Source organism: Zeus faber (genome assembly GCF_960531495.2).
Source record: "Zeus faber genome assembly, chromosome: 20".
Lineage (NCBI taxonomy): Eukaryota > Metazoa > Chordata > Actinopteri > Zeiformes > Zeidae > Zeus > Zeus faber.
In genome coordinates this window covers 6232157-6259969 of record NC_137207.1, presented here as the reverse complement: position 1 = coordinate 6259969, position 27813 = coordinate 6232157, and the positions used below count along the sequence as shown (strand labels likewise).

Below are 27813 nucleotides of genomic sequence, written 5' to 3'. Positions count from 1 at the left end.
CCTCGGGCCATATCTTTGACACCCCCCGCTTTAACGTCTGTTTTGTATCAAGATGTCGGTATCAAACTAAACATGGAGGAGAATCTGTTCAACCATCTGGTGTTCACTGCTTGCCCCCCACGTCCAAATACATATATGGATTTTTTTTTTCTCCTCAACTTACAGCATCCTGCACCTGTACAGCACAATCAACTTTCAATTAATTAAAAAATAAAAACAAAAAACAATAATTCAACGCGGACCGGAACTTCAATAAGAAAAACAACGAAACCTGTGAATCACCTCACACCAAAAAATAAAAATAAACAACCAACACCACCCATTTTGCCTCGTCTAACAGCCACAGACCCGTCGACAGCGCTCAGCAGGTGGATGAGATACACAGCCAGCACAGTGCAATGAGTTGGTTTCGTTTGTTTCTCTGTTGTTGTCAATGAAGCCTACCTACAAAAGAGGAAACTCCACAAGGAATTCAAACAGCAACTGTAGGCTAATTCTGCTAAATGTACTTGTTTCATTTGTCATTTCTCAAATAATTAATAATCTAGGTCTATTTTACTCGGACCGTGCGTCGTGTTCTAGGTTTTTAATCTAATGTCTTTATCGAGAAGCCTACACCCCCCCCGCCCCCCACCCCCCGCAACCCCCTTGAGGTAAACACTTTCTGAAAGAGCAGCGGGAAAAAATTTGCACAGCCTACGTTGAATCAAAGTCTCTCCCTTTTTCTTCTTTTTAAACCACTCCATTAAATAAACAAACATCTAGTAAAGATAACACTTTTGTCATTTACAGATATACAACAGACCAATGTCAAGAAACTAATCAGAGGCTAGTTGTCAAACCGAGACGAAGGCTAAACGCCATGAGACTGATTTTAATTTTATTTTATTAAACGTAGGCATTTTCATATCATGGTTATAATGGGTGGATGTCTCCTTTTTTTTTTTTTTTTACCTTTAAAAAGCTCAAGATTCATTTCATCCATAGGTCAATGGTGGTAATACATGCGGGAGGGAAAAACATAAATAAATCTCCAAAAACCTCAAAATGGCGTGATCCTACTTCAGTGGAAGTAGGAAGCACTTTTTTTTTTTTACCCCCTTGAGATGCGTTTTCACATCGAGTATCAAAATATGCCTTTTGGACGATGATGCCAATTTGTTATCCCTTTGTCGCGAAAAAACAAAAAAAACTGAACGTGTGAAAGATTCCCCTTTAATAAAGTGATAAAGTGCAGTAAAGTAACGGAGCACTGCAGTTTGGTCGTGTTTAAGCTGATTCGGATGAGGGCGGGTGTTGTGTTTTTTGCGGGGTGTGTGTGTGTGTGTGTGTGTGTGTGTGTGTGTGGACGAGACCGCAGTTTGTCGCCCAAAGGTTGTCGTTGCCAAGCACCGGGAGGTCAAAGGTCAAGGGGCGCTACATGGCAAAGAGAGTGTCCTCAGGTCTGTCCGCCGGCTTGCGGGCGGGGGTCCCCTGTCCCGCGCCCGGGTCGCCGTTGGGGGGCGACGGTAGGCTGGGGGCCATCTCTGCCGCTTTAGCCCGCTCCTCCAGGAACTTGTCGAACTCTGGAGCCGCACGGCGAGAAGGGGAGAGCACGAGAGAGAGGACGACAATTATGTGTGTGTTGAATCAAATAATGCAACAGTATAACATTTATACTATTTATAGCGGGAATGGAGCTGAAAGGAAAAGGAAAAATACAAGTATTTGAGTCTTGACGTTGCAATATTAAATAACTTATTTAACCTACTCCCCCTCAGCCCTCATTTGTGATGTAGAGTAGAAATATTTGGTGAAAATAAAAATTTAAAACAAAATAAATGTAACCATAATCTAGGTATGGATCCCCTACAATACCCTCAATGACCACTAGGGCTGGGAAGACACCGGTTTGGCAACCATTGCTCTAATATCACTGCCCTCCCCAGAAAACAAAACAAAAACAAAATGGACTGTTTACCTTCACTCGTCACTCCCTCCTCGCCCTCATCACCTTTCTATTGACGAGAGAATAAAAGTAGATCAAACACAAGCCATTTTATACCTAAACTGAGTAGTAAACGGAGCAAGCTATTAGCTGAAGACACACACACACACTGTAGCACCTTTAAACACATTTAAGGCCACCCACACAACAATGGGTGAAGCTGGTGACATTTCCCAGTTAGGTACACACACGACAAGGAGTTAGTTACTCATCCACATTTGTGCTGTAAAAGGATATGGCTGCCATTTTCTACCCCGGCTTTATTAAAATGTCGGTTGCTATCATTTACAACTGTTCACGGCACAACTTCGCTGAACACTTTGCTATTGAGAAACTTGCCCCTGCTGCAGCTCCTCACTGTGCTTGAATGCAGTCCAATGGGGCGAACGTTACTAACGTAACTAACAGTAATATCACATGTTAGTTAAAGCTACTGTTTTTAATTGACATACATCCAAAGTGTAACGTTGGTTACAGTAGGTCGCCAGTAGGCAGTGCCGCGACATTCTGTTTCTAGTCTCTGAAGTAAGTGTGGATGTAGCCAAAGAGCCGGCTGCTGATTTTCTTCCCCATTCGGTGTAAAATAGAAATTGTCTGACCATATTGCAAGCTTCCTGTTGGCCTCGGACTGCATTTAAGCACAGTTAGAAGTTGCGGTGGAGTCTGTCTCTAAGCGTAAGTAAGCGTTGAGAGTTCTAAATGATGGGAAGCAAGATATTATTTAAGGCCTGGGTTGAAAAATGGCAAACCAATCTTTTAAGATTTTTCGTAAAAGCACATTACCTTACAGGACCCTTTCAAAATGAACCCAACCACAGCAAACCAAAATCCCCCCCCCCCCCCATTCACCAATAATTAATTGTTGAGACTGTACCTTCCCAAAACGCACAATTAGTAACTTAAGAGTGATCTACGGTGCATCCAGACACGTGATTGGTAAGAAAGTGAGGAAATGTGACAAAAACGAGAGAGAAAAACACAAGTGAAATGTAATTTTTTTTTGTCTGATGTTATCAAAGAGTAAGGACTCAAGGGCAGAGTAGGGAAGACCACAGGTAAGTAAAAAAATAAATAAAAAATAAAAAATAAATAAAATACAAAACAAAAAGGGGGTTGCAGAAATAAAATCACAATGGTCTCACCACATCGGCACACAGCCACTCCTCTATGTCATCCATGACAGAGGACTGGCCTCCGGCGCGCTAGAGGGCAGCACCGAGACCGCCACAGGAGTGAGGGGGGGGAGGGTGGCGCAAAGCCACAACAGAAAATACCCCAACCCAAACAAGAACAGAAAATATGACTTGGATGAGCTTCAATAGATAAATAAACAAACAAACAAACAAACACACAAACACACACAACTCATGAAAAGCATTTGTTGGGGGCAGAATGAAGTGCGACGTCACCGTCGGTGTTTTCTTTTGACTGAGGCGTCACACTGCATTCAGCTGTTTGGAAGGATCTGGTTACCCATCATCTCAAAACCTCCCCAAAAGGAAATGCCGCAGGGGGAGTCATGCAGGTTAAGGAGAGCGGGGCATGCCATGCAGCCCTATAGCGAGGAAGAACACAGCAACGTATACTGCCAATTTTTTCCGGCTCTCCTCAGGTTTTTTGCATATAGCCGTTTTCATTTTTCTATTTTTTTCTCTTTTTATTTTGCTGCTGTGACACTGACATTTCCCTCCGGGGATCAATAAAGCATCGATCTATCGAACTGAATTGTAAGTGCAAAGAATGAATCTCTTGCGTGAAATAAATCAGCTCTTTTGTCCGCTGACTATGCTGCCAACGTCAACCGATCTTCAGGTTTCTGTACCGTGCCACGATATATACCGTCACATTATCCCTAAATAAGCCATTTCTGAATTATGTTCCTGGATAATTATTTACATTCAACAGAAAATAACCTCTAAGTGAGGCACGGTTTTCTGGCAAAGCAGCAACTGGACGGCAGTCGATGACAAAGCTCTGCACCGTGAGTAGCTTTGTACCTCCAAGTTACTACACTTGAGTGTTTAGGAGTTTTAATGGTATTAATAATAAGGGTTATCACTACAAAAGCAATGACTGAAAAAACACAAATAGAAACATTGTTACAGGAGAAGCAAGAGCCTCAAAGCCTCAAGGAAGGAACAAGAGGTCAAAACAGGCTGTGTGGTCGATGGAGAGTCCTTCATATAAGACATGTCAACTAGGAGCAGGTGGGTTACAGCAATCTTAAGGAATTAAAGTGTTAGGAATTGTGGTTATAGTTAAAGGAAAGATTCACATTTGTGGAGAAGACCGATTTGTATATATTAATCCAACTTCTATTAGAGGACGGGGGATGGAGCAGGAATGCATGTGCTATCGAACTTTTAACTTGTTGGGACTTTCAAATGTGTGGAAAGCAAAGCACACGTGATGGAATATGAATGGGGATGCAAATTGAAGGGAATTTCCTTAATCGATAGTTGTTCCCCTTAACAATCGTCCGTTAAGTGATAACATAAAAGCTACTGTAATAACGTCACCGGGTGGCACCATGGCGCGCCAGGACTTATGCGACGGCGCGAGGGATGTTTCTCCTCATTTCATTTCAAAATGGACAAGTTCAAGGAAGGACTCGCTGAGCTGGTTCCCGCATACAGGAATGTTTACGCCTTTTCTTTGCCTAAGTTGATGTTTGTTGTTTGTCGGCCTTCCTCCGTCTACTTCTACTACGACTACTACTTTCTGGTCCACTGGGTATTTTTTTCCTCGACTGCCCCCTGTCGTTCTGGTGAGGGACTGCAACGGAGAATGTGGCAGCTTTTTAAATTGCTCTGCGCAGGCGGAAAGCTCCCGCTGATACAATTATAACAAGACTGCAGATTGTTCAGTTAATTGTTTGATTTGAAACTTTATCAATTCAATTCTTATTAGCAATTAATTTATAGTTGATCAATTGTTAACATCTCTAACCTATATAATATAATAACGTAAGATCGCTGTGTTATAAACTGTTGATGACCGTGATGACTTTCATAGACAAAATAAACGATCAGGGAGCGATGGACTATTTACCCGTAATCCTACGCTACACTAAAGTGAATATTTGGTGCACAATTTGGCCTTTTTAAGGATAATTTGTATCTCAGAAATACTGCATATACAGGATATAGAACAAATGTATTGTAGAAAATATGTATTGTACAGTGTCAACTTGAAAAAACGTCTAAATTGATGACCCAAACCTGAAATGAGTATGGTATAATATTTACATGTTTTTTTCCCAATGCATTTTTCTTGTTAGCCTTTTTCTTGCTTTTATTGTTGCTATTAGATCACCTTCTATTAATGTAAAGCATTTTGAGTTGCATGTCGTGTATGAAAGGTGCTATACAAAAAAAAGGTGTTATTATTATTATTATTATTAAGTATCGACACCAACCATTATAGTTTGGTTGCACTGGGTTAGCTAGCACAGGAGCAACAGAGCATTCTATCTGCAGCCAAACCATGTGAGAGAAAGCCTGTGTGACGATATTATCGTTGCACACTGCACACGCATGGCACTCGGCTATTAAAGATAGAAAAAAAATCTGAAGCCAGTGCAGGATAAAAGATCTTGTCTTTAAGTGACCTACCCCTCCTATGGTGGGCTGTTGTACGTCCAGGGTGGGGGGAGCGCCGGCGTGGGTATGGTCCTCGCCCGCTGAAGCCCTGGGAAAGCAGGAAGCAGACATTGAACCATCAATGGAGTTAATTCAACTTTATGCCACACCGGCCTCCAGATGCATTAATTCATGGCTATTCAAGTGGTAGTTCATTTTGATCCATTCACCGCTAGTTCTTTCCTCAAAGGGAGACTTTCAAATCAAATTGTTAAGAATAATTTTCAGGCGATGGTTGCTAAGTAATTTCCACTCAAATGCTTTTTTTCTTTTTTAAACTGACACCGTTAAAATGCAAGAGTGAATTAAGATTTAACACTGAACGAGAGCGGAATTGATTGGCGGGCAATTAGGCCCAAATTTTGATAGAGAAAAAAAAAGGGGTAAAATCAAAATTCTACTAGTACAAAATTCTATGACTTATATCTCTAGACAGATTAATGTTGCATTCATTTTTTTTTTTTTACTGGCCGCTTGATGTAACGGAGCTGGTTTGGAGTAACGTCTGTCTCTTACGTGCTGCACGGCTCAGACAGAGCTCCGGTTCTGGTCTGGGCAAACATGTCAAAGTCATCCTGGGCGGCGGCGGGAGGTTTGCCACTGGACAGGGAGCTCAGCGTGCTGCTTACGCTGTCGGCACCCACGTCTGAACCAGGACAAAGGGCATGATTTAACGGATGTTAAAAGACGCCACGCTGCAATGGCAAGAGACTGGTGTTGTGGAGTTTTGGCTATAATCGGATCATCATCTCATAACCTAGCAAATCTTTGAATGTTATTTAATTTTCACAATAAAATCTTTCACAATAAGAATGATAAATTTATGAGATTTATTGTCGATACACTTCGATGATCTGTTTTCCTCCTTGTCCTTGGCAAAGAGTGACTTATGATTATCTGCGCGGGCACGTTCACTCAGTGTGAAATAAAAGCATTTATTTTGCACTTACTCTGCCTCTTCACTACAGCCGTTTCACAACAAGTCCATTGATTCTAAGCGAGTCAGATCTCCAAACTAATAAGAATCCTCAACCTCAAAACTGGAGTTTGCTTTGAGTGGTCGGTACGTTCACTTTCGCAGTGTCTTCGCCACACTAACTAGTGCTGGGGGGAAAATATGCTTTGTAAAACTTTGGTTGACATGGCGTTAATGGCAATACGCGACAATGAACAGCAATTTAACGAGAAAAATGGTGGAAGAAATTGTTGACGTGATACCGTCGGGGGCACATACCGAGGCCGGCCAGGCGTGAGGCCAGGGAGGCGGGGGAGGAGGGCCTGCCTGCCGGGGCGGTCAGGCTGGGCGGCAGGCTGGTGGGGGCCACACTTGGCATGTTGCTGACCACCGCCGGGGAGCCGGGGCCGAGGTCTATCAGGTTGTCCTCCGTGGCTTCGCTCAGCACCTAGCGTGAAGGGAGGTGGTCAGACATAAACGCCGGTGCGCCTCGACTGCGGTTTTGAGCAGGGTTTGACACCGACTGCCAGACATGTTTCTGCTTTCAAGTCTGGGGGGGGGGGGGGGACTGGGACTTGTAGGGCTTTAACAATGTAAAAGAGGAGAAAGGTAGAAGCATGGCGGAAAGAAGGAAATGAAAAAGTAATAAGAAAATACAGCCATGGTGTATAATAGCCATATGCAAAGAGTCTCTGGAAAATTTAAGTGAGTGAGGAGGGGGGTGGGGGGTTGGATAATTCTATCATCTTTGGAAGGTAACTAAGTACAAGTACATCGAACTTTGTTACTATGCTTAAGTACATGTTGCAAGTATTTTAACTTACTTAAGTTATATTCAGTTTCAGAGATTTTCAACTTTTATTACACTAGATTTCAAAGCAAATATTTATACTTTTTACATTCTTAACATAGTTGTGTTACTTTAGGATTTCAAAAACAAAACAACAACATTTGGATTTCTACACAATTTTTTTTTGTCATCAGGATCTCCATGAGCATCATCTGCGCAGGCGGCAGGGTTCATGCATCGGTTTGCCAGTGGAGGACGAACAAAATGAACTAGATAACTTAAAACAGGGTTTCCCAAAAGATCGCTCTGACTGCAGCTGCGGAGCGCCGCAGCGGCTCTATATAAGTTTAGGGGAGGGGCCATGCAAAGTAGGACTGCAGCGCATCATCGACTCGTGATTTTGGCCTGGCCAAAAAATCCGGAACACAAAAATGGTGAGACAGTCTAACTACACAATTCAGTACTAGATAGTTCAAAGTCTCTTCACATGTTTTCAGCAATGGTTTTCTGACATCTATAATGTGTTGAGAAACAAATCACTGAATTCACTTTACAGGGACTTTAAGTTAAAAGGTCTGAGTACGTCTTTCACCACTGGCTAATTTGGTTCAGTTTCACTGTTTTCCCTGGAAATGTTCTATTTATGCAATCTTGCTCCCTTCACCTTATAAAAGGTACAATATTAACAAACAATAAATAAGAGTGGTTATAAGCTCCCCACCATACTCTGGTGAACAACAGAACACCAGACAGTCATCAGTGTCTGCTGCTCGGCTGGCATTTCTCATAAACAGCACTACAAAGTCAGACTTTGATGTAAAGAAAATAACCTTATTCACTTGAAAAACCTTGACGTCGGCGCTACAGTAAATTTGACTTTTGTTTGCACGTATGGTGTTTTATTAAACATTCATTTTTACTCTGTGGGTGGGGGGGGGGATGTATTTATAATTACTGACTAGCCCACCCACTAATATCTGACATGGGAAGAAGGTGGAGGGGGGGAAAGGAAACACTGTTCATGAAGATCAATCTGCCTCTGGGTCATTTGGCTGTTTTGACCCATACAGCATGTGGTCAAAACATGCCATATGGGTCACGCCACAGAGATGGAAGTGAAGCCCATACGATCATGTTTTGACTGCTCCTCTGGCCACAATACACAAGCTACAGGGAATCGGGGGGGGGGTGGGAATGTGGGGGTGGGAGGTGGCAATGTGGGGGTGACAATACTTTTGATACTTGCCTGCCTCAGCTGGCCATTAAAAAAAAAAGAAGACACAGAACAGAAAAGGAAGAAACACAATGAAACACCATTAACATGCCTGTGCCGGGACACAATGCATCGGCATGATAACAGCACAGGAGAGACATCGATAAGGGCCGACTGGCGACTCCAGACAAGTTGGGGTTGAAAGAGCGGAGTACGGAGTGAGAACAAATGTACATGGAAAAAGGGCATGCGTTGTGTGACGGCAACAGTAGCACAAAAGTCTCAAGCATCCAAAGAAAAGAGGGAAAGGTTTTTGTGTTGGGCAACAAGGACAACAGGGGCAGCCCGACGTAGATGATAAGTTGGCAGCGGTTACATGCACGGAGGCTATGGGAATTTGGGGTGAGCGGCGGTTTAAGAGCAGCAAAGTGGGTTGTTTTTTTTCGCTGTGGCTATCGACTATTGTTATTGGTGGTTAAAGGGAACCTATTATATTCTTTTTGAACAGGTTAAGATAGGTCTCTGAGGTCCCCAAAAAATGTCTTTAAAGTTGTTTTTTTGCTGAATATATCTATAAAATACCCCCCACCCCCGGAGTTCACTGACCAGTTGCAAGAGCAGGTCACTGCTGGGACCAAACTAACCCTCCGCATTTCCCCCACTCTACTCTTACTTTCTTTCCTCTAAGCTCCCCTCGGCGTCCACCTCCACCATTGGCACAGGTGTCACAGTTACGACACCCCCCCGCCCCCCTCCGCGACCCCATCAGAATCATCCTCTGTCTCCCCTGCCTGATAAAAAAGCACAACACGTCCAGTTATTTGTGTACAAAATACAGGAGAAGATACAGGACTCATATCTGCTGGGTCCAGGCGGCAAGTCTAATGGCACTCATGACTCTTCCTAGAACATTCCGGGGCCCTGTGTGAAGGTAGCTTCCTCTACTCCTGTCTTGATAAGTAATAGAACAACAATGGCGAATCTGCTAAGATACAGGAAGCACCCAACCCATTCACTAAATTTAACAAATTTAGCATCCATTCCTCGTCAGCAACAGCCTGTCCCAAAATAATTGGGCAGTTAATGCTTTTACACACTAAATCTAGCTTTATTAAACGTTAGGTCTTTGGCAAGAAAAACTGTTTTAATTAATGATTTTATTATCAAGCACAACCTTGATTTTATGTTTTTAACAGAAACTTTGTTAGACCAAGATAACAGTGCAGCTGTTCTTATTGAGCCAACCCCTCCCGACTTCAGTTTTAGTGCATAAGAAAGGAGGTGGAGTTGTCTTCTGTTAAATGATTCTATCTAGAATATTTTATGGACATTTTGCTTCTTTTGAATATGTGGGTCTTCAGTTCAATTCCTCCTCTCGAGCTATGTTCCTAAATATTCACAGGCCACCTGAATACTGTGCAACCTTTTTTGATGACTTTGCTGAACTGCTGTCTATGATCTGTATTGACTTTGATTGTGTCGTTTTTGTGGTGATTTTAACATCCATGTTGACAGCCCCCAGGACGAAGAGACCAAAGAACTTTGTTGTGTTCTTGATAACTAGGGACTGACTCAGCACGTGACAGAGCCCACACACAAGGGCCACGCTCTGGACTTAATAATCTCCAAGGGTCTGAGCATTTCTAAGGTGGTGGTGACTGATGTCCTCTCTCTGATCATTCCTGTGTTTTCTTTGAGAGTACTATCTCCGTGCACACAAATGTTCTAACAGAGGTCATCATAAAACAGTATATCCCTGAAAACCCCAGAGAAATATTTATTGAGGCTTTCTCTTCCATACCCGCCCCCTCTTGGGTCTCAGTCAATGAGTTGTAAATAATTTTGATTCTATAATTACAAATGTTATTGATGCCATTGCACCCACTAAGGTGAATGTGGTCTCGGGTAAGAAAAGATATCCCTGGAGAAATGCCACGCTGGTAAGAATAGAAAAAAAAGAGAGAGTCGTGAAAAGCTGAACGCAGGTGGCGAAAAAAACAAATCTTCAAGTTCATTATGACATCTTTAAAGAGAGACTTAGCATTTATAATTTGAAATTGAGAAATGCAAGGCGCTCCTTCTACAGACATCATTGGCAAAAACAACAATAATGCATGTGCCTAGTTTGCCACTGTTGACAGGCTAACAAACCCTCCTGTGTCAGTAGCCTCTGAACTCCCATCCACCAGGGCCTGTAATGAATTTGCCTCCTTCTTCACTGACAAAATTCTGAAAATTAGAGATGCAGTCAGTACCGCAGTATCAGGTACAGGACATCTGCCGTCCCTGTGTCCACTAAAAATCAATTCAAACACCATGACACAATTTGATCCGATCAACCATAAAAACTTGGGAGTACATTATACAACATTTTAAATCCTTGTCCTGCTGCCTTGATATTCTGCCAACAGGCTTTTTCAAAAATGTTTCAATTGCATGGCCTTAGAACTTCTACAAATTGTCAACACATCAATGACATCCATTGAAGCACCATTAAAACAATTACAAAGTCAGCCTACGGTCACCTTTAGAATATATCAATGATTAAAGGACTTATGTCTTAGCAGAATTTGGAAAAACTTGTCCATTCATTCATCTTTAGTAGACTAGACTACTGTAACGGTGTCTTTACAGGTCTCCCTAAAAGATGGATCAGACAGCTGCAGTTGATTCAGAACGCTGCTGCTCGAGTCCTGACTGAGACTAAGAAAGTAGATCATATTACTCCAGTTCTCAGAACTTTACACTGGCTTCACTGTCCATCAAAGAATTGATTTGAAAATACTACTGTTGGCTTATAAAGCACAGAATGGTTTAGGGCCAAAATACATTTCTGATCTTCTGCTACGTTATGAACCATCCAGACGTCTCAGGTCGTCTGGTACAGGTCTGCTTTCTGTCCCCAGAGTCAAAACTAAACATGGAGAAGTAGCACTCCCAGAAAACTGCAGGTCTGCTGCAACTCTCACCTCTTTTAAATCAAGGCTGAAGACTTTTGTGCCTGCCGCTGCTTTTTACTAAAGCAAATATTAATTTCTTGCACTGCACTCTTACTCTTATACATTCTATATATTCTATTTTAAACTTTATGTATTCTATGTCCTTTTATAAAGTGTTTCTTTTGCACTTTGTCTTGATGCTTCTGATGTTTTATTTAAAGCACTTTGAATTGCATGTTGTTGAAATGTGAATGCTAGTGGTTTTGTGTGCACCGTATTCTAACAGCCTTGGCCAATCTGAAACAGTGATATCAGATAACTAAAAGATCTCTAGACCGGTTCTCCAGGGCTAGGATATCGCCTTGACAAGGTAAAAGGCTATTCCCTATTCAGGGAATAGGCTAAATAATTGTTAACAAAGAGTAAAACAAGGTTTCTTTGATTTATTTCTTGCACTGCACTATAAATTTTATGCATTCTATTTTTTTACTTTATGGATTCGATGTCCTTTTATAATGTGTTTCTTTGCACTTTGTCTTAATGCTTTTTATTATTTATGTAGGGCACTTTGAATTGCCTTGTTGTTGAAATGTGCTATACAAATAAACTTGCCTGGCCTTATTTCACAGTTTGTGTGTTAGTAGGCCCATCAGAGACCCAAATGTATGTGCACGAGCACTGAAAAAGTGTGTTTTTCATAATAGGTCCCCTTTAAGAGGAAAGTTGCTTTTAATTCTCTACAAAAGGCCAAAAAACAATAACTATGCGGTTGAAGCAGCACATTTCCTCCAAAAGAGGGCGGGATCATTTCAATAAGCGTCTTCACCACCTGCCCGACTCACCCCATTGTTGACAGTCTGCGCCGAAGACCTCCCAGATCTAAACCTTTCATACCTGGGATACAGAGAGACAGAGAGAGTTAAGTGAGTGAGTGAGTGAGAAGTGAGAACACGTCACGCGTGTTTATGTGATCGGCGGCCCTGACCTCTCGTAGCGGAGGAAAATGTTGTTGAGGTCGTCGTTGACGTGGAGCAACTCCTCCGTCACTTCCTCATTGGAGACACAGGAAATGAGCTCCACTATCCTCTGTTGCATGGCGCGGCAGGTCCTGTTCAGCTCCTGAGCGCATGCACAGGGACAACAGTTTTGTTTCTATGTTTGTTGCGCCCTCTAGTGGCATCCAAATATTTAATTTTATTTTTTATTTTCGACACACCTGCAGCAACTCGTGGTCCGAAGGGTCCTCCTGTCCTGGCACCATCTCTGTGAGCATCTCGGACATCACCTTAGTGTTCCCACGCACAATGTCCAGCTCGCTGCGTAGCCGGCAAATCTAATGCGAGAAGGAACGAGTCAACAATATTATAGATTGCGCCGTGTGATTCGGGAGTAACCTGGGCCAATACTGGATATTAGTCCCTCTGATGACGGTATTCTATAATTGCATGCATGCTCTCAGGCTTGCATGCTCAACATACTATTCTGTTATTCTTTTGTAATTTTGTAATTGGTGTGCCATCTTGGCCAGGTCAGGCCCCAGAAAAGAGATTCTAATCTCTAGGAACCTCCTTGTTAAATAAAGGTTAAAAATAATTAAATAAAACACGATCCAAGTCTGCTGGTTACTGAAGACTTTGACCTCTGATAACAGATTGCGATTATCTGAAGTCTCTCAAAACGGACTTACAAGTTCCTTAAAACGTCTGAAGGATTTTGAGGAAAAATAAATGTCATTGACATTGATAAGAAACATACTACTACACTATACTACATATGTAAACAGACTATATATATATATATATATATATATATATATATATATATATATAAAATGAGATTAATTTCTACCGTCAGTTGGTTCAAGTCTTTTGTTGAGTCACTCCCCTGACATTAGGTAATGAAAGAGAAGGCAGAAAGATGTCAGATCTTTTAAGATTTTTCATTCTTGCTCATTCAAAGTATGCCACAATACAAGTAAGCTATTATTGTCTTCCAATTTTCACAACTGAGACGAAGCGAACGCTGCAATGTGCATAATCTTTGGGACAATAAAAAACAGAAAATTAACCCCTTCAACCTCCGATCACAACAATCCCAATAAAGAAATTCATATGTAGCATATGTTGCAGCAAAAAACTTTGACATAGTTTTAACGTACAAATATGTTCACTTGCAAAGAAGCTCATTACCCCCCATTAACATTATGGTTATTTTTAAACAAATTCTGCATAATTTCTTCCTCCAGTGGAATCTCTTTGATCATTAATAAAACAAGCTGTGATACCCCGAACTAAAGAAAAGGCCAAATTAACCCTTACCTGTTCGGATGTGGGGTTGATGGATCCCGAGGCATGGATGGTGGGGGCTTGCAGGGTGGCGTAGGCTGGCGGGACGGCGTGTGGTGTGGGCTGGGGCTGAGGCTGGGGCTGGGGCTGAGGCTGGGGCTGGGGCTGAGGCTGGGGCTGGGGCTGGGGCACGGAGGGGGCGCTGTACCTGTGAAGGGTGGTGTCCCCATCTGGGGCGGAAGCCAACTGGAGTACAAGGAGATGATAGTAAATACAATGAAGTCACGCAGAATGAAGATAACCTATCGACGAAAGTCGACCCCCCTACCCGCTGAGGCGTGTGAATGGGTGACAGGGTCTCCAGGTCGGACATGGGGAACTCGATGCCTTTCCTCTTCAGCTCTTCGTAGATGTGGACCACGCCGGTGAGGTCGGGGCTGCTCCGGAACGCATCCGCCCAGGCCTATGCAGAGGAGGGAAGACATTAAGTAAGGAATTCACAGAACCAAAAGAAAAAGAAGAGCTGACACAGTGGAAAATTTACGACACTTTTATTGACATTCACGGTCTACAAGACATATGTTGGCAATAACGTTCAATGCAAAATAGATGCTTGTTCCAACAGTCACACTTTGATCTAAACCTAAACCTCTTTAAACATGAATTCAGTCTTTAACTGATGCAAAATGCACCAAATGTGCATTCCTTTTTTGAAAGCATTTCTCCAAAAAACAACACCAAAAACAACATTTGCACAATTGCACAACTTCTATAATGTGAATTTGTTGATACAGTGGTATAAATTTACCGTTCTGTCACGGTTTCATTTTACAGTTCCATACCATGCCTTAAGCTGTCCAAAGACAGCTCCACTGAATAAATAAATAAATAAATAAAGCTCTTCAAACAAGTCTCAACATGGCCTTGACAGGCTGTGATTGGGTCGCTAGGGCACCTATCATAAGGCCCGGGTGTATATATACACACACAGCGTATATACGTAAAACCTGGGTTGTTGTACAACCCTAACGTTTTACTTAATTTCGAACTCGAGTTCTTACTACTACTATATCATATTGTAAACCCCCGCATCCTCAGTGACCGTGAGGTCAGAACTGATGTGTCCTATGCAAGCTCCCAAAGGCCAAGAGATAGGACCCAGGGACTACCCAGGGTAGTCCATTCCAAGGACCAACTGGCGGATGTGACCTCAAATCCAAACCCCAGTATACTGTATATGAAATCATTCCTAGGGTGCGGAGGTAAATTATATTACCACCCACCAGACCCATCGCAATGCTTGTGGGTGGGGATTCCGCATACAGCTGAGCTTGTATCACCTGACCGTAACAACTCTCAACCACATAGCATAACTCTGTACGCAGGTTATCACCTGGCCGCTGACAAAACAGCCTGTGGCAGTACTGATGCCATCATGTCGAGACTATAGAATCTTGTGAACGTGTGTGGGGTAGTCGAGGAGGCAGCACCACACGCCTCGACCAAAACCCCTCGTAGTGATACCCACGAGGTAGCCCCACCCCTTGTAGAGTCAGCAGCCCGGTACACCTTGAGAGTGGAAGGCGCAAAGCCTCTTACATGCAGGCCATGGATCTTCTCCAGGTGCCACACACCAGCGCTCAAAGCCTAGCTGGATGTGTAAAGCGCCCTCGTTGACGGGGCTCTTGCGCTCTGAATTATTTCTACTACCTCAATGGGTAAACCTTAGTTTAATAGCCAGTCCCGCTCAGAGGCCTGGTGACCAGTTGGGGGTTTTGTCGTTCTGAATGAGTACCGTAGAGGACAATGATCCTCCAATGATCCAGCAGCTCCACCTCTCCTTGACCGAATTGATGCCAGATCATGTACATGACCTGCGGCTCAATGCGCCATTCCGACACCCGCGGCCGTCCCCTCGATAATAAGTCCGCTCCCATGTTTTGCCTGCCCTGAATGCGAGTTGCTGACAGGGAACAGAGGTGGGAATGACCTGACCTCCTGACCCTCGCAAACAGCGCCCTAGCCGTGGAAGGAGGCATCGCTTTTTTAATCACCACACGCAGTGTTACCGGACCCAACCGGAACCTCTTCATGAGGGTGTCAGCCAAAACCTCAGGCTCTCTAGACAATCCTGCGTACTGGTCAGTACCCGGGAGAGGCCCCTGGATGGACACACCAGCTGTTTTATAAAACAGCATTGCAAAGGTCTCATCCTGAACAGACCCAGAGGGACTGCTGATGATTCAGTCGCCATCAGGCCCAGAAGTACCATAACCCAAAGTGCCCTGGCAACCTCGCACAGGGACAGCGTACGAGCTGCTGTGACCACAGCCAAACCCCCTTGTTGGAGTCAGCCATACATGCATCGACCGTCAATTCAGATTGAGATACACAGTGTACTGGGCTGGAACCAGAGCGCTCTTTTTCCAATTCCCCAGAAAACCCAGTCTGGCGAGATGGTCGAGGCAGGGCCCCCGTGTGGGAATGTGCCAATTCCCTCGACCCTTTATCTGGAGATCGCGCAGATATGACAGAACTTTTATTCCCTGGGTGCCAGAGGGGCAATAGCTGCCTCCACACAAATAGTCAATATTTTGTGGCCAGAGAGAGACCAAACGGGAGAACGCAAAACTCGTACGCTCTGTCTTGAAAAGGCGAACCTCAGATATTTCCTTTGCATTTTAACAATTGGTATGGGAAAATAGGCATCTTTCAAATCCACTTATGTGAATCTGTCTCCCCATCGGACAGATTTAAACAGGTGACAGTGTGTTAACATTCAAAGCAGGAGCTTTGTCAATGTTTGTTTAAAATTCTCAGATACAGAATTGGTCTCAGAGAAGAGCCATCTGTGGTGTGGGGATGGGATGGATCTAGGTGATTGGGTCAGTGTGGCTGCATACCTGTTGCTCGCTGTTTGGGCTAATGAGCAACAGGTTAACCCTCTCAGGTCGATAATCCCGACCGCAGGTAAAAGTGACTTTGGTTTATAAATCTCTCTCTACCTCTGCATGATTTTATCATACGTGCACAGCAAAAAATTGCCAGAAAGCTTAGAATCACGACTTTCCATTTTAGAATAATATGATATTTATTGAATTTGGTTAGATTTGGCATTATGTTAGACCTTGCATTTGTTCTCTCTATCTGACTTTCCAAATCAGCACCAATTTATCATGTCAATGGATCTGGCGCTCCCGGATCCACATCCTTCCATTCAGACCTCATGCTGCTTTGCATAATGACATGCCCCCAACTGTGACACAGCCGTGCGCCAGTGTGACGTGTGGACGGATTTGATAAATCATCATGTCCTGATACTGAGGAACATTCAGAAGAAGAAAGACAGCATTTGAACTGAATCAAGAATTGACCCATCTTAGGACCTAATACCTAAGTAAGTAACAATTTTTTTACTAGCAGAAGCTAACGTTGAAATCATTTCTATGTCTTGTACACCTGTTCACTAACACTAACGTTAGCTAGCCAGAGACAGTTTACCAGCGGTAGCTACAGGGTAAAGAGATGATATTTTTATTTTGCTAAGCAAGCTTAGCATTGTACAACATGTCCAGGCGATAGCTGAAAACAGTAGCACGCAGCCTTTATGCAGCACTACTCTCTGCTTAGCCCTAGCCTGCGTCTTACAACCTTTTTGTTTTACTTATGGTTACAGTGAAAAACCTACCCCCGCTCCAAGTTGCCACACAACAGCCATGAAGTCTTCCTAGACAAAGGTATGTTTCCAATGAATTAGCATTATTGTATAGGCAGGCGCGGGCGTGCGTATGCAGTCCATAAGCTCCTCACACACACTCAGGATAAGAGCCCTGTCATGACATGTTCTATCTGCTCCTGGCTTATTCCATCTAGCCTTCTCTCTACAATAAACTTGTGTCTACAACCCACCGTCGTCTGTGTCTCTGTGCCAGAGGGCCCTGAAAACGCCACTTGGGTGGCGTGTGGCAGGCAGGAACTGCCACAGTGGCACCTGAACAGGGACTCTCTGGCACAGGAAAGGGACACAGAGGGGCTGTTTGAAGACACCCTGGGGCCACCAGCGAGTCAACAGGCGGCCCCAGTACTCCTCAGATCCCCACTGGGCTGCAATGAAGTCACACCACTCCTGGTATGCTGTGAACTCCTCATGATCCACTTGGCACGGATGCTGCAGGAGATCCAGAGAGGCTGGGGAGCGTGGACTCGGAACAATACCAGAGGACAGGAGAGCCGATTCCATCTCTTTACCCTCCCCCAAGACCCTTGTAGGCCTTCGGGGACGGGGACAACAACTAGGAAGGGAACCAAAGCTGTCAGCCCGATGGCAGATGACTTCAAGCGGCAGACTCGGGCAACAAAAAAGAATGGGTCAGACAGCGTCGCTTCTGTGTGTACATGGCCAAGAGAGCGGACGCACAGCGGGTGAGTATTCCTGCGGGTCATGTGCACATCGCAGCCCACAAGTCTTCAAGTTGGCCGCCAACATAATTTTTCCTTTTTTCTTTCCGTAATAGAGGGCTTGCTTCCAACAGCAGCTGAATAAGCAAAGTATGACAGGCGGTGACCCAGTATATATACTGGGGGCGGGCCTTATCATAGGTGCCCTAGTAGCCTTATCACAGTCTGTCACGGCGAAGTTGAGACTTGGTTGGTTAAAAAGGACTTTCAGCTTGATTCAGTGGAGCTGTCTGGAGACAGCTTAAGGCATAGGAAGAACTCAAGTTCAAAATGAAATAAAACTACTGCGCAATGTTTTTGTAAAGAGTGCAATCAATTTAAATGTGTATTATATGAGCCTACAACCAGAGACCTGGAGCTGCTGTCAGATTTGCTTATTTTAAAGACCTGTTTTAAATACAAAGAACAAACATACATGTAATACTACTTGGAAGTGATGCAATACAGTACAAAAATATCCCAGTGAGTGAGTTCACCAATTACAGTTGTAGCTCACATTTTAATTGGCAAACTACCATTAAAACATTTTCTTAATGTTTTTTAACTAGATAACTGCAAGACTTTGTTTAAGTGTCATTTAGTGTCTACAGAGATCATAGGAACAATGTGAAAGTCTAAACGAAATCAACGTGTTGTTATTGTTGCAATGTGAGCATTATAAAGTTGTCGAGTGGTCTTTTTCAAAGCAGAAGTTACCCTAGCTGTAATTTTTTTAACAAATAATTAGAAGAAATAAAATAACTAATAAAAGCACTGGAAGTATCAGACATAAAACGTATTGTAATGCTGTGTATGTAGGACTGTGGGGGGAGGGGGAAGACGGGGGTTTAAGTTCATTGGTGGGTTGTTATCATTTGTATAAGTTTATCTAATTCAAGGGGAGGTGTCCAGGATAGTGAGTAATTGGCCCTGGTCTCTAGGGGGTGTTTGGGAAACCCTGGGACACTTCACCACAAAGCCGGTAAAAAAAACAGACTCGTACACACGTCCGTACACTGCACCAATGCGCCTGGTATACTTCTACCTAGTGTGACTGATATCGCAACTGGGATTGTTCCAAAGCAAAGAAGTCAACACGTGAATGCAGGCAGTGTGACGTGAATTTGTAGGGTAATAGGAGCGAGTGTTTTAATGCAACTGATCTCCATTTGACGCAAACGCATCAGAATTGTCGGTCGTTTACAAATGAGATAGCATAGATGTATGAATCGAGATTGCGATTTTTTTTTTTTACAATTAATCGTGCAGCCCTAATATAATGTACTTTACATGTGGTGGAATTTAACGATTTTGCAAAGTGATTACCATTAGCTCAAATAAAAAAAATATTACTGGAAGGCAGACAAGCGAGTAGTCTGTAGCGATAAGGACAGCAAAAAAGCATGGTAGTCTCTTTTTAATTGATTTCTCTTTGGGCTTAAAAAAAAAAAAAGACTCCAAGACCTGCTGCTATTACTAGTCTCATGCTGAAGCAAAAAAAGCTTTAACTCATGCCGTGGGACAACCGGCAAATAAACTTTACAGATATTTGGCTTCCGCCAAAAATTATCATCTTGATGTATTGCCTCAAATAACCATACACCGATTAGCTACAAAATTAAAACCACGTGCCTAATATTGTGTAGGTCCCCCTCGTGCCACCAAAACAGCTCTGACCCGTCAAGGCATGGATGGACTCCACAAGACCTCTGAAGGTGTCCTGTGGTATCTTGCACAAAGATGTTAGAAGAACATCCTACAAGTCCTGTAAGTTGCGAGGTAGGGCCCCCATGGATTGGGCTTGTTGTTCCAGCACATCCCACGACATCCCTCGATGAGATTGAGATCTGGGGAATTTGGAGGTCAAGTCAACACCTTGAACTCTTTGTCATGTTCCTCAAACCATTACGGAACAATTTTTGCAGTGTGGCAGGGCGCATTACCCTACTAAAAGAGGCCACTGCCATCATGGAATACCGTTGCCATGAAGGGGTGTACTTGGTCTGTAACAATGTTTAGATAGGTGGTAAGTGTCAAAGTAACATCCACATCAGCATCTCTGTTATCTGGGAATTGCTGGTTTTAGACCAGGAAAATCTGTTGAATCAGACATATTTAAATCCCTCCAGTCATAATGTCTGGTGAAAATAATTCTCTCTAAGAAAGATTTTAATTAGTGCTGGCCGATCAAACAATAACGATAATAACCCCCATATTTTTTTTCCTAATTTCTTACCTTTTTGATAAAAGAATTCCGCAGATCTGTTCATTTCCGCATTCGGCAAGTTGCAACGGAAAGCCAATCAGTTTGGATGATCTATAGCTGACCTTATACCTCTGACCAATCACGTCTGTTGATATAAAAATAAGCCCTGCCCGCAGGTTGTGCTTGTAAACACAGTAACACTGAGTGGAGATGCAGCAGCAGCGTCCAAAGAGAAGCAGAAAGATGATGTATCATTGACAACAGGGCCCCATAAATCCATAGTTTGGCTATTTTTTGGGGATATTTAAGTTGAACCCAAAGCAGAAGGTAAATATCCATTGTGTTGTAAAATATGTTGACGAGAAACTTTATTCCTTTATTTACTCCGCAAATGTAATCATTTATTTAGACCTACTTGCAATATTTATTTTGTTTTTGATTTTATCAACATTTTATTTGAGTGAAATGTTAATTAAAGCGGCTGCACCCGTTACTTATTGTTCACGAAAGGAAATTATTTGATTTCAAGTAATAATATTCATTTATTCATCTATTTTTAAAAGGATGTTAATTGACGGGACTTATTTTATTTTGAATATTCAATAAAAAAAAATTGAAAATCGACATGCCTTCATGGTTTCATTCTTTAAATAGCCTGCCTATCAGTTTTTTTTTTACATTGAAATCATCCAGGACAGGCAGACCAGCACAATTTTTTTCCTAACGGAACTTTGATCCACATACAGTGGGGCAAAAAAGTATTTAGTCAGCCATCAATTGTGCAAGTTCTCCACTTAAAAAGATGAGAGAGGCCTGTAATTTTCATCATAGGTACACTTCGACTATGAGAGACAGAATGGGGGGAAAGAATCCAGGAAATCACATTGTAGGATTTTTAATGAATTAATTGGTAAAATCCTCGGTAAAACAAGTATTTGGTCACCTACAAACAAGCAAGATTTCTGGCTTTCACAGACCTGTAACTTTTTCTTTAAGAGGCTCCTCTGTCCTCCACTCGTTACCTGTATTAATGACACCTGTTTGAACTCGTTATCAGTATAAAAGACACCTGTCCACAACCTCAAACAGTCACACTCCAAACTCCACTATGGCCAAGACCAAAGAGCTGTCAAAGGACACCAGAAACAAAATTGTAGACCTGCACCAGGCTGGGAAGACTGAATCTGCAATAGGTCAGCAGCTTGTTGTGAAGAAATCAACTGTGGGAGCAATTATTAGAAAATGGAAGACATTCAAGACCACTGATAATCTCCCTCCATCTGGGGCTCCACACAAGATCTCACCCTGTGGGATCAAAATGATCACAAGAACGGTGAGCAAACATCCCAGAACCACACGGGGGGACCTAGTGAATGACCTGCAGAGAGCTGGGACCAAAGTAACAAAGGCTACCATCAGTAACACACTACGCCGCCAGGGACGTGTCCCCCTGCTTAAGCCAGTACATGTCCAGGCCCGTCTGAAGTTTGCTACAGAGCATTTGGATGATCCAGAAGGGGATTGGGAGAATGTCATATGGTCAGATGAAACCAAAATAGAACTTTTTGGTAAAAACTCAACTTGTCGTGTTTGGAGGAGAAAGAAAGCTGAGTTGCATCCAAAGAACACCATACCTACTGTGAAGCATGGGGGTGGAAACATCATGCTTTGGGGCTGTTTTTCTGCAAAGGGACCAGGATGACTGATCCATGTAAAGGAAAGAATGAATGGGGCCATGTATCGTGAGATTTTGAGTGAAAACCTCCTTCCATCAGCAAGGGCATTGAAGATGAAACGTGGCTGGGTCTTTCAGCATGACAATGATCCCAAACACACCGCCCGGGCAACGAAGGAGTGGCTTCGTAAGAAGCATTTCAAGGTCCTGGAGTGGCCTAGCCAGTCTCCAGATCTCAACCCCATAGAAAATCTTTGGAGGGAGTTGAAAGTCTGTGTTGCCCAGCGACAGCCCCAAAACATCACTGCTCTAGAGGAGATCTGCATGGAGGAATGGGCCAAAATACCAGCAACAGTGTGTAAAAAAACCTTGTGAAGACTTACAGAAAACATTTGACCTCTGTCATTGCAAACAAAGGGTATGTAACAAAGTATTGAGATGAACTTTTGTTATTGACCAAATACTTATTTTCCACCATAATTTGCAAATAAATGACCCAGTTGTCCAGCCATCACAATTTGGCCTCGGGCTGGGCGATAAAACGATCTTGATAATTTTCATGATAAAACCTTTAACAACAACGATTATAAATGTATGAGATTTATTTTCGATGCAGAGACTGTTTTCCTCTACCTACAAAGTTACGACATGGACAGCCAATCGTACTGCGGGTACACTGGGGCTTCCTCCGCTCTCTCCCTAGCTGCTGCGCTCTCCGGGCAGCGAGCAGCGGGGATGAGGCCCCCAGAACTGACACGGCGGATATTCCTCAAACACCAACTTGAACTCGAACTCGCCAGCCTCCCAATCTGAGCCAGGCACTGCCCTCATCCCCACAAAAGCAAAGCGATTAAAGAAAGAATCAGGGATTTTCAGTGACGTCTGGTCTAAGAGGGTCAGAGAGCCTCCCTCGGTCCGTTCCAAATGTCGCGGCATATAATCAGAGCGCAGATTCAGGAACTTTTTGGACTGTTCTCAGACGACAATGATGATTATATGTGACCCACTGCAGCAAAAACCACATTGTCGCACATTTCTAAAATCTTTACGAGCCGCCAAATAAGTTGAAAAAACCTTTCTAGAAGGAAAATTTGATTTTTCCAGATTTGTGTTCCTACGTGATTTTTTTTTAAATCTCTCAACGTATTTGATTTATAAATAGTAGATAAATGTAAAACCATGGAGTTGAATATTCCCATTCGATGGGGAAACACAGTTCACTTAGCGAGACGCTGAACAATGCCAATCGATCGTTTCCAGGTGAAGATCATTCCTCCATATTCCATGTGATGTGAAGTCACAAAGTGAAACCGCGTGAACGCGAATAAGAAAAGTTGACCTCACTTCCGTAAACAAGACGTGGAGCCTTCAGAAAACTTTGACGGTGATTATCTCAGAAACACAGTTTGCCGCACCCTCGTCATTAACAAGCCATAGCTTTAATAAGTATTTGCTTGATTCGCACAAGTGACAACTTGTTTTGAAGCTCTGATTCTCCACTTTCAAATGACGTGAAAAAAAGTTGTCATTTACCCATTTATTGAGGATTTCTTATACATTTATTCCACAAATAAGCTTCCCAGCCTCTCAGATTTGAATCTGCAATACCTGTGTTAACAGATCTGCTTCCTTTGACAACAGAATAAAATAAAACACCTAAAATCTACTATAAGAATTACAATCTACTTTCCTCAAAGCCCCAGCCCTCTCAGAGGTCAGAGCTTCAGACATGATCCACCAGAGTGTTTCACGGCTACCTGAGCCACTTGCAGGTAACTAGAGAACTCCTGAGGCCCTGGGCAGAGGCTCTATGTCACCTGCGGGGAATCACTTGCTAAGGCTTGACATAGCATAGCCATATGCCATAAACAATAAGCATAGCACAAGACATATGGCATAAAAAAACCATAACAAACAGAACACACCTTAATTCAGCCCTAGAAGACAGGTTGAACTGTAGAAAGCCCTTTAGTCACAGAAGGTAAACAAAAGTGTTTTTTGTTGAGTGAGTTTAACAGGTGCAACCGACTTCCAATATATTGTCAAAGACACCTGAACCTAAATCACTTGAACCTACCTGAATCAAGGCAAGCACTTTGTCCTGTACGATGGTCGGAGGGTTGTTTTTAGGAGAGATGATTTTAACAAGCACGCCATCTATGAAGTCCCTGCTGGTGACGAGGGCGTGGAAGCGATGGCCGCAGTTCTTCACGCATGTTTCAAGGACCTGGACAAGATATTAAGAGAGCAGGCATGTAATCTCGGACTCGGGGATCAGATGTTATTACTAGAAACACAAAATGACCTTTTGAAAGCACAAGTGAGGCAATGTCAAACTCAGCAGTCCATAACAATTTTGTTGAAAAACGATAGCGCACATTAGAGATTACATTTCAAATCTAAATAATCCTTCATATTGTATACCAGATAATCATACACTAGATCATTTTCAAACGTGTAGGCACACCCATGCACTTTAGGGGAGGGGGAGCTACACAATATTATTGGTTATTAGTAGTGGGTTTTAAAGTTGGGACTGTATGTGGCTATATTAGGGACGGACAGATAACACTTCATTAGTAACTTTAGTAAATGCCAATATCAATCTGATCAATTATTTTTAGTAGCCCAGTATCGACTTACCCCGTTAGCTTTAATTATAACATAAATATTGACATATAATCTTATTTTTTCCTCCCATTAATAATTGGTAACTTTTTCTCCCATTGGTAACATATTCTGATTAAATCCAATACTTAATTACCTCTGATTTTATTTAACTTGTATACTCTTCACCGAGCTACTTTGGGATTACGACTCCCTCGGCTATCATCAACTTTGTCGTGGACTCCCACCCATTGCAGCCATATACTCTTGACTTCCCTCCTGTCTGCTCACCGTAAGGGCCAGCATCACTTCTCGATAGTTCCTGTTGCCGTTTAGCCTCTTCTTCACCGCTCTGATTGCATCCTTTGGCCTACACACCCAAACACAGACAAAATTGCTTTTAGATGCACTGAAACTTGGCTTAACAAATATCATAACATAATAAATAACATAATGATTAACTGAGTTTTATGACCGTGAGCCCTGTAGTTCATCCCTTGGCTTGGTGTTAATGATTTACAATATGTAAATATGTAATATATTTGACTGTTGCAGGATGAAGCCAAACCATTTATTGTTAAAGACTTGCAGGTCAGGCCTGTAGCTACCAAAACTCCTCAGGAGTGTATTGTACTATGATACAGGCATAAAATCAATGGCTGAGTGAAATCTTTGAGAAAGTATCACAGCTGACTCTTAGAATAGATTTCCAGATCTTATTAATAATCCAGAGGTCAGCTAACAAGACTGTCAAACAACACTTGGACTTTACACTAACACAGACTTTTTCATGCAAGGTTAATGGGACAGTGAGATAAGGACCAAGGCCTTGGGTAAATCCAGCCCACAACAAAGAGCAGGGCATTCTATCCGCAAACGCCACATTCAGATACAAGCTTGTCAAAGAAGGTAATGGCCTCTGCATCTCTTCCAGCAGGTACTATGCAGATACAGATCAGATATACAGTTCATAACATGGGGACGTTCAATAGCTCTGCTCTGCTTCTCACCCGTCCTCTGTTTCATTGATAATGTCACATATTTCCATGTTGAGGGTCCAGTCTTCACTTTGAAGGGAGCCATCAGTGGCTCTCTCTGAAAACGAAAAAATACAGGAAGGGATCAGGTGATGTTGTACATGTTGTACTTCAGTTTTAGAGCGACTAGATCAGGGTACTGATGCCGGGATATTGTTAAGTGCCCCCTGACTCTGACAATTATTGTGAACTTTGTTGTAATAACTTTGAATTTAGACACTGAAGTAATTTAGTAATAACATTGTAATGATGTTTTACTCATCTAATAATTACTACCATTCTTATCCTTGCCTGTGTTATTGCATACATACTTATTTATCCTGTGCTTAACAGCCCATCTCTATTTATACCCACACCAATACTTTCCCGTCACTGCCTTTTAATTTGATTTATCCTGAGCATATAATCATATATCTGAATATACAAAATATAATTGTATACTATATATGTATATATATTTTAGCCTGTTAAGCTTTTTTTAATGTGAATTAGCTGTGGACCAATGCACCAACCGTTACCAAGACAAATTCCTTCCTTGAAAATATGTACTTGGCACAACAGATTCTGATGTCTTAAGAATGGGAATGCTAGGTAGCTATTGTGTTTCATCCCGTTATTAAGCACTGTTCAAATGAAAGCATATTCTTATATATGTTTTGAAATGATGCATTGGTTGTCAGAGAAGCGACGTATTGTGGGTCCGGATATTGTCCTAAACGCTCATCAGCGTGTTATCAACTTATGACAGGAGCGCAAACGTTAGCGTCGGCTAAGCGGCTAACCAGCGGCTAATCAGCTAGAGGACCGATTCGCGGGACCGTACGCCCGCGAGCGAACGTAAACTTTCCGATTCAAGAACGCGAACGCCGGTGCGAGACCTCGCCTAACCCTCGGCATGGAATTCATTTTTGCGAAATAGGTCCGTACCGATGCAGTGCCCCGCTGGGGTGCCGTAAGGATTTCCCAGCAGGAACTCCATCTTGCTCGGCAGACAACAAACAAGTCAGCCCATGGGGATATTCTTCGGCAAGAGCGCGGTAAGCCCAACCCACCGACAGATGCGATTGGTCGAGGAGGAATGCCTGCGGATCGGATTGGACGGCCGCCACGCCGAACTGTCACGGGAGTGGCGAGTTGTAAATAAAAGCCTTCGAAACGTGTAACCCGAAATTGGTGCACTTCAATCGTAAAAAAATAATATAAAAAAAACAACAACATATACATATACACTTCTAAAGTCAGTTACTTAGAAGTCACAATCCATCTCAGTTTATTTAGTGTACACACAAGCGCCGATCCCTCACCTTACAGGTACGTAGGCTACTCGTCAAGATAAAACGTTTTTTAATTTTAATTTTTTTTTTTTATTGTTATCATTAGAATACTTACATATTCACACTGTTCTCCAGACTTAGAACATGCCTTTATTGATTGGAGATGATTCGAACGCAGGACGTTGTTGGAGGAGAAATGCTTGTCATTTTTCATTAGGATGCTCTACTCTTAGTGTGAATAAATAGAAGGGGGCATTAAAAGCACAATTCACAGTCCACATCAACAAAAGCACAGAACGTCGTAGATGACATGAGATGAGACCCGACTCAAAGCACATGATTGTTCAGAGATGTTTGTAGCCCCAAACACAGCGCTGTAGCTTTTTTCACTTTACTATTTTTGAGCTTTACCAGTGGTTGAAATTAGCACATTTAAGGAGTACAGATCTCATCCAACACTTTTGGATGAGAGCCTTCTTTTTTAGATCTCATCTCCTTTTTCTTTAACGACGACATACTTGATACGGCTCTTAGTTTCAGATTTTTCTTTTTTTTTTTTACACATTTAGAGACAGTGTCTGTTACCCTACTTTATCCCGGTATCGAACCGATGCTGGTATCAGTCCAACTATACCAAGCACCCACTCAAAAACAGGGATCTACTTTGGGAGCCAGCTTCACGCTGTTCTTCCGGAAAGTGGTGACTAGTGTGTTTTTTCCAATTTGCCACCGCCGTCACTCCCCGTGTCCCTCAGTCCTGCAGCAGT

At 42.7% G+C, this 27813-nt stretch overlaps 2 protein-coding genes across 3 annotated transcripts in view; both read right to left on the bottom strand.

Moving 5' to 3' along the window:
* Positions 1-681: 681 nt before the first annotated feature.
* tom1l2b (target of myb1 like 2 membrane trafficking protein b) lies at positions 682-26756 on the bottom strand. 2 transcript variants are annotated; one of them, XM_080021687.1, is made up of 15 exons: positions 26700-26756; positions 25746-25830; positions 25027-25105; positions 24206-24355; positions 14139-14273; positions 13844-14056; positions 12742-12858; positions 12511-12644; positions 12368-12419; positions 6863-7031; positions 6145-6274; positions 5602-5677; positions 3130-3189; positions 1961-1997; positions 682-1565 (listed from the first exon to the last, which is right to left on the bottom strand). In XM_080021687.1, exons 1-15 carry the CDS (start codon positions 26749-26751, stop codon positions 1417-1419), a joined length of 1638 nt encoding a protein of 545 aa, XP_079877813.1. In that variant the 5' UTR covers positions 26752-26756; the 3' UTR covers positions 682-1416. The 2 variants fall into 2 exon arrangements, with proteins under 2 accessions (XP_079877813.1, XP_079877814.1); XM_080021688.1 differs by lacking the exon at positions 3130-3189.
* A 286-nt stretch (positions 26757-27042) lies between these two features.
* Positions 27043-27813, bottom strand: part of atpaf2 (ATP synthase mitochondrial F1 complex assembly factor 2) — a 5232-nt gene continuing 4461 nt past the window's right edge. The window contains exon 9 of the mRNA XM_080020982.1: positions 27043-27813. This exon is cut by the window's right edge and continues 122 nt beyond it. Within this exon, the coding sequence (XP_079877108.1) occupies positions 27798-27813 (16 nt within the window). The 3' untranslated portion in view covers positions 27043-27797.

Bases quoted from the DNA above. Each gene is read 5' to 3' on its own strand.
- tom1l2b (XM_080021687.1), bottom strand. From the start codon at position 26,751: ATGGAGTTCCTGCTGGGAAATCCTTACGGCACCCCAGCGGGGCACTGC. The intron at 5,678-6,144 runs GTAAGAGACAGA...CTGCTTTCCCAG, and splicing joins CTGTCTGAGCCGTGCAGCAC to GGCTTCAGCGGGCGAGGACC. The intron at 1,566-1,960 runs GTAAACAGTCCA...GTGCGGCTCCAG, and splicing joins GGAGGGAGTGACGAGTGAAG to AGTTCGACAAGTTCCTGGAG.